This window comes from Sinocyclocheilus grahami, unplaced genomic scaffold (genome assembly GCF_001515645.1).
Source record: "Sinocyclocheilus grahami isolate Dianchi unplaced genomic scaffold, SAMN03320097.WGS_v1.1 scaffold456.1, whole genome shotgun sequence".
In the NCBI taxonomy this organism is placed as follows: domain Eukaryota; kingdom Metazoa; phylum Chordata; class Actinopteri; order Cypriniformes; family Cyprinidae; genus Sinocyclocheilus; species Sinocyclocheilus grahami.
The window spans coordinates 944,949-952,448 of record NW_015505635.1 but is presented as its reverse complement, the minus strand read 5'-3'; the positions used below and the strand labels follow the sequence as shown (position 1 = coordinate 952,448).

At 33.5% G+C, this 7,500-nt stretch overlaps 1 protein-coding gene across 4 annotated transcripts in view; it reads right to left on the bottom strand.

Moving 5' to 3' along the window:
• cers4b (ceramide synthase 4b) overlaps positions 1–3,018 on the bottom strand; it is a 13,965-nt gene extending 10,947 nt beyond the window's left edge. Inside the window, exons 1-3 of one of the 4 annotated variants that reach the window (XM_016234665.1) lie at positions 2,619–3,018; positions 2,406–2,490; positions 1,064–1,249 (exon numbers count right to left, since the gene is read on the bottom strand). In XM_016234665.1, coding sequence (XP_016090151.1) covers positions 1,064–1,233 — 170 coding nt within the window. In that variant the 5' untranslated portion in view covers positions 1,234–1,249; positions 2,406–2,490; positions 2,619–3,018. The other 3 variants (XM_016234667.1, XM_016234664.1, XM_016234666.1) reach the window with 3 other exon arrangements.
• Between the last annotated feature and the right edge of the window lie 4,482 nt (positions 3,019–7,500).

The following is a 7,500-nucleotide window of genomic DNA, read 5'->3' as shown; positions in this document are numbered from 1 at the left end:
TGAACACTGAGACATGTCCCAAAATACCACGCACTAGTTAGTGTTACTTTGGTAAAATCATGACTTTTTTATTATTATTTAGTGCTGGTGTCAGATGGGAAACCAGGGTATTTTGATACATAGTGTAATGATTCAGATTCTGAGTCACGCACCTTAAACAAGGACAAAAACTAAGGACAACTTGTTTTTTATTCCCATTCAATAGGACAATACAATAATAATATTATTAATAATAATAATTATTATTATTATTACGCAAGATATTTTGGATTATTATTTAAAATATAAAAATCAAACAAATCAATAAAGTAATATATTGCTATTCCAACAGTAATATTTTACTGTAAAATAAATTTAGATTTTTTTTTTAATAATAATAATTAATTATTATTATTATTCAAAATAATGTTTATTTTATGTAAATTATAAAAATCAAACACACCAATAAATAAATATATCATTATTTCAATAATAACATTGTGGTGTAAAATATAAAAAAGCGTTTAAGTATTTACTATTAAGTATTTAATAATAATACAATTATTGTTATTTCTTATTATTCAAATAATATTTTATTGTATTATTATTTAAATGTACAAATTAAACAAATCAATAAAGAAACATTACTCTTGCAATAATAATATAGTACTGTAAAATAACATTTTGTATTTATTAATAATAATAATAATAATAGATGTATTATTATTAGTTGTATTATTATTATTATTGAACATAATATTTTTTTGTTATTTAAATTATAAAAAATAAACACGTCAAATTAAAAATATACGTGTCTTGGAATAATAACAAACTTTAAATGTACACAATTTTGTATTTATTAATATTATTATCAATAATAATAATAATGGGTCATATTCAGGCAGAAAATATGAAAATGCATTGAAATATAGGGGGGGGTCACATCCCTGCTCAAAGAATGTCCAAAAAAATCAGTGATACTGTTGTACTTTTTGTAATTTAACTCATATTCTGTTATTAATTCGAGTCAAACCTGGTTAAATGACATCTAAATCCCTCAGGACTTGATAAAGTCATCAGTCACCTCTCAAAAGCGTAACGAAGCATGATGAATCCCAGAGCTAGAGGCAGAGCCAGGAGCAGATCCCGCGGGAGAGGACGCCGAGAGCCCTCCATCTTCTCCAGATCCTCCCAGCGGATTCCCGGAGGAAGCCAGTATTCCTGCTTCCAGAGCCACTGACTGAGCTGCTCCATCCTTCAGCCGCGGAAACTAAACACACCGCTTTTACATTACTGAGAAAAACTCTCAGATGACTGTATCTGTGGTGCAGAATGATTATCATATTCATACACCACGTAACATTCCCACACTTCAGTCCTGACCAGTGAATTTCCATGTCTTTTCCATGACCTTTCCAATCATTCCTGATTACTGGATAAGGATTGATTTTTTTTTTAGAAATCATTTTCCAGAGATTAATTGGGGAGGATTTCCATGCTCTAATCTTTTGAAATAATATAATTATTATACTTTTTTTATTATACAATTTCTTTTGTTCTACAATATTTTAAACCCAGATTTCTGCATATGTCAAATATGTACATTGCAAACTTTTTTTTATGCTAAAGACCTCCAAACGCTTGTGACCCCGTTCATAAATATAAAGAAAGCTGTATATTTTTATGAGTAAGAATGCATTTATATTGTGTGAGGAAAATATTAAATGTAATATTATTGAGACTATTAAATCAAATCAAATAAAAATAAAAATAATTGTTACATTTTTACATTGCTTTATTGTTGTGTAAATATTACATAACATAAACCAAGGTATTTTCATATGTGTGATGATTGCTAATAGTATTATTCAAAATAATATATTATTTGATTATTATTTAAATACTTACTTCCAATTTTTTTTTAAAAGGCTATTATATTGTTATCATAATAATAAAAAAGTTGAAATATCATCGGGAATATATTTATATTTTGAAATGAATTTGAGATCAACAATTTCTTAAATACTTTTTTCAACAAAGATTTTGATTTTAGAAAAACATTTAGAAAAAAAATCATGAGAAAAATAAAAAATGTGAAAATAATTGCAAATAAGTTCCTGATTTCTGACCAGTCTTTATAAAGCAAAACCATTTCTAAATTTATTATTAATATGAACATTACATTTTGTAAATTGTGAATTTTTGTGATTTTTTTTTTTTTAAATGCACAACTTTGACAGCCCTAAAAATACATTTGGCAAACAAAAAAATAAATAAATTGAAAAAATAAATAGAAAATGAAATTTTGACCCCAGTTTGAAACCCTGTATTACACAAATAGGTAGATTAAAGACAAACACAAACACATGTATCTGATGTACCATGAGAAAAGTCATCATGTCCATCAGATAAATCACTGCACGTACTGTCAGGTATCTTTCTCGTCTGCAGCAGATGTTGTTCACTGCACACCTGCTGGAACTCACCTGACCGACAGATGACAGCTGATATCTGCTTCAACAATCAGACATTCTTGTTTTATGAGAAATATACAATCTTCAGCACGTTTATAGTCACGAGACACATTCATAACATCAAGCATTAGAAACCAACTAATCCTACTGGAAAATGTCCGATACCTGCAGGTGTCCTCTGCAGGATGAAGATGATGAAGATGAGGATGGTGTGTGATGATGTGCGCAGTCGCAGTTCTGATCAGCGGATTTTACGCAAATTAATTTCCGTGGAGAGATTAGCATTCAGAATCTGGCTCACAAAACAATCGCAGTGCAAAAAAAATAAAATAGGACAGTAAAAAATATTTAAATAATCTCCAGACGACATTCTCTGCAGCCTGCCCTTTGGTAGCGTTGCGGTAAATTATTTAGAAATAAATATCCAATGAAAATAAACCGGAAGATCCGAATCCTTTCGCTCCTAGAATACTAATGTGAAGAATAAATGCTGAGGTGCGTGATGTCTGTGTGATAAAAGTGAGACCGTCTGCTCTTTACGAGAGACTGGTGTCTGTCTGTAGATGTGTCGAGACGCCTATTGGTCCAGGAGACGATGCTCGGAAGCCCGAGTCGTTTAGGCGATTCGGTTCTTTTGAACCGCTCGTTTCTGATAGGCGCAATTTGTGATTCACTTCAAACGATTCATTAAACGGAATCGGTTCGTTTGCAACCCGAACAAAGCTTCCCATCAAATACAGTACAAACAAACATAACTCTTATAATTTCTATGATAAAAGAAGCTAAATTACCTGTTGATGTTGATGTTTCGCATATGAACTGATTTGATGAGTTTACCAAGTAGCCTGCTGCAGCCAAGAAAAGATGAGAATTTAGCATAAACACAACAAATAACACCAAAAGCAACATGTTTTTGGACATGATATATTAGAACAGACGGCATACAAGACAATTAACCAAAAACTGTGGTAGCTATTTGCATGATTTGGACATACAAACAAAACACCAAGTATAATCAAAAACTGTGGCATTGGCATGTTTTGAATATGAATATGATTAGAACGGACAGCATGAACAAGACAAATATAACAAAACCTGGACATGATAAACAAAACAAATCTAACAAATATAATCAGACACTTTAGCATGTTTTGGATATGCTATTAGAACAGATTATATAAACAAGACAAAAATACTGTAATAATAAGCATGTTTTTGGACATGAGTAGAGCCGTTAATGACATGGCAACTATAACAAAAATAATTTTAAAAACTGTGGAATTAGCATGTTTTTGGACAATAACAGGCCTAACACTTAGCCTAACTTGGAGTAGCTTTTAAACACCATGGTATAAAAAAGGTAACTACACAGTACCGTGGTATACAGGGCCCTATAGTGGAGAAAAAAGCAAACATCTGATTCTGCACATTGTGTTTTGTAAGGGTCTGTCCGTCTCTTATCCAGATCCCATGCTCTAGTTTTTCTTCAACAGATGTCCCCTCTAGATTCACTCGCCCCTAATAAATGATTGCATCAATCTGTGGGGTTAAGTTCCGTTCCTTTACTTGTTCTCGTTCTATTGTGTAATATAAGCTCATACTGTACGCTCACATTGTTCACTGAGGTGAAACGTGAAAGTATTCGAGTATCAGATAATGGAGGAGGTTCACATGATGAGAGTGTGATAAGATGCAGAGTCCATCGATGCAATCACACTTTCACCTCTGAGCACATGCCTGCATGGCATTGCAGACGACACTCGTTTAACGCAGGCAGGTGTCAGGGTTAGCTTAGTTGACATGGCTTAGTGATGCAGGCTGTTGTTTTCCTGCAGTTCCATGCAGCGTTCAACATTAGCAAGTGCACATAGGGGTCAATATGAAATCATTTCACTGCTTTGGTTTGAGTGAAGGTTTGTTCTCTTGCACTAACACAGCTAACAGGGAACGCTCTCACAACTTTAACTGACGGTTTTTTGTTTTTTAAGTTATAGGCTATAAGAACATTTTTAAAGTAATGTTTATGGAATGTTCCTATAACTTATATACATTCTAATAATGTTGAGAAAATGTTCTCAAAACAACACTATTGTTCTATGTCAAGAAAACGTTCTTGGAATATTAAATATAAGCATTCAAATCATGTTAGATTTTGAATGGATATAAAGTTAGTAGAATGTTGTAAAAAAAGAACCTTTCCATAAAGTTATAATTACGACAAGAAAACTGGGCATTTCAACATTCAAGAAACATTTCACAGTAACGTTCCCACAATGTTTTTATAACTTCAATTTGTTACCTGGGAACTTCTACGATAAATGATACAATTTACTAAAAAATGCTCCAAGTGTTTCTTCATCTTTCATTTTCAAACAAAACATCCTTTTACTTCATCAAGTCAGCTAGACAAAAATGATACAAATTATATTCATAACTTAATGCAATACCCAATTTGTTTTAAGATTAAGCAACAAATAATTTTAACAGTGAAGAGTGAAGAATATGCTCTGTATCAGCAACAATTTATGAAATAAAAAATGTAATATTTAACACAGCAGCCTGTAAATCAGACTACAAAAAGAAGTGTGCTTAACTACTGAATACACACTTTATAAAAAAAACTGTACTTGCAGTTAATATAATATTAATGAAATAAAAGATGACTTAAGTGTACACTTTCATGACTATGTTTCTTAACACACTTCAGTACACTTTTAAAAATGAATAAAAAATGTAATATTTAACACAGCAGCCTGTAAATCAGACTACAAAAAGAAGTGTGCTTAACTGTACTGAATACACACTTTATTAAAAAAAACTGTACTTGCAGTTAATATAATATTAATGAAATAAAAGATGACTTAAGTGTACACTTTCATGACTATGTTTCTTAACACACTTCAGTACACTTTTAAAAATTGTCATTTGTAATACTGTCAAAAAAGTGCAATTACATAAATATGTACATTTAGTTTACCATATACATGCCTGTCAGCACATTCGGCAGTACAATTAATAAATAAAAAAATAGCCTATGAAATTACATAAACATGCATATGCTTAAGTGGGTCAATATGTTTCACTAATCACATTCAATCTAAACTTAAACTATAATATGTTTATTTAATTGTCATTATGTTACAATATAAATGTCTGTAGATCAGCTAAATCAAATTCTAACATGATGCTTCATGTGTCTGATGAAGGTCAGATTCCTGTGTTTTGTTCTGGTGAAGTGAAGCTGAACTCTTCTGTGTGTCTGCAGTCTTCACTAATGAGACGGAGGCTGAACTGGAATGTGATGTTTACTGGCTCTTTCCAAAACCCAGGCTTACAACTGGTTTCTTTAGGAGAGCTTTTATACAGTTTCTTCCTCTTTTGAACCTTAGAAAGTGAATTATTATTATTATTTGATCATGATGATTCATCTCATCTTCGTTGTTAACAGCAGCTCAGAATATGAAGCTCAGCTCATATTGAAGCTTATAACTGTGGATGTCAGGATATAAAGAGCTCATTGTTGTTGTTATAAGACATAATGAATTTCAGCAGGATGGAAGATTAGGTTGATTACTTTTTAGTATTATTATAATTATTAACACTCCTATTCCTACTACTATATAGCCTACCTATTAAAAAAAAGTTAAATCTAAATTAAAAAAGATAATGTCAATTTTATATTTATTAAATAATTTATAAGTATTATATATATATATGTGTGTGTTTTTTATAAGAAAAGGCTTCTTAAATAATTAGCATAAAAAGTTACACATTCCTTAAAGTATCACCAAATTATGTTTATATAGAAATGATTTCACCCAAACGTTTTAGTTCAAAAATAGAATTTCTACTGCATTTTCTGTAATATAATACAAACAATATTATACTATGGTGAGTGCAAGTATATTGCATATATTTTTAGTCATTGCACCTTTTGCACTGCACATTAATTCACCTGTAATATTCATTTTCAACAGTAGATGGCGCTTGATGCAAGGAATTGGAACAGACTTTTACTTGAATCAGTCAGTATAATATATAAATTCATGTTCAGATGGATCTCACACCTACTGACACATATTGTGCACAAAATTTTACAAGCGCTGGATAAAACTGCTAGTTGTGTTTTGGCTGCCTGATCGCTATGCAGTTTCTGGGAATGTTAAATGTCACATAAAAACAAACTGTTTGGTTGCTTCTCATTGCCAAGCAGCCGCTCTCTTTCTGTCTAAGTGGGCGTTTCTCAGCTAGAAGTTGCTAATAATGAAACGTCTGGCTACGTGACACCAATATTAAATACAATGTATATGCCCTAGAAAATGTCCTTATTAAACACTATCTGTGGCATTAGTTCCCTTTCAGTCGGTCACTCTCGACGTCACGTCGGATGACCAACGAAATTGGGATCTCGCTTAGAGGGACCAATCTACTTCGAGTGTAAACTAAACGAGCCAATGCACATTGGCATGCGATTATTGCATCCAGCTGCTGCTGATCACAGCGTGAGTATAAGTAGGCAGCAGATGCAGCGCATATTCAGCTTTTCGCTTCGGAGCCGAGCGATCACATCGTTCTGCTCCTGACTACTCTCTGAGAGAAGAAGACTGAATAAGTTCAGCGCGCTCTTAGAGAGCTCTTCTGTTGGCGGACGGCGCTTCAGCAGTGGTGGTTTCCCGTGTCGAGTGGGTTGCACACATCAGGCTGCATTACCCCCTGTTTGTGTTGCAGATGATCATCTCCCCTGCATGCCTCAGCACGCTAAAAGAGCTTTTTCCCCTAAAAGAGCAAATTCGGGTCGTGCCTGGGCATGAAGCATGCTGAGGTGGCTTTCGTGGATGACTCATGCTCCCATTGCGGGGGTATGACCATCTCGGAGTTGCGGACCGGACTCCGTTACCTGCAAAGGGGCGGAGTGCCGTGCCACTGCCTAGATCTGGGGTTATCTCTGGTGGCAGCTGGGGGCGTCCTTTTTGTGGCGGTGGGTGGACTGGTCTTACGGTCACGGTGAGGAATTCCCCTCCGGGGATGCCCCAGCCAGCCGGCACTC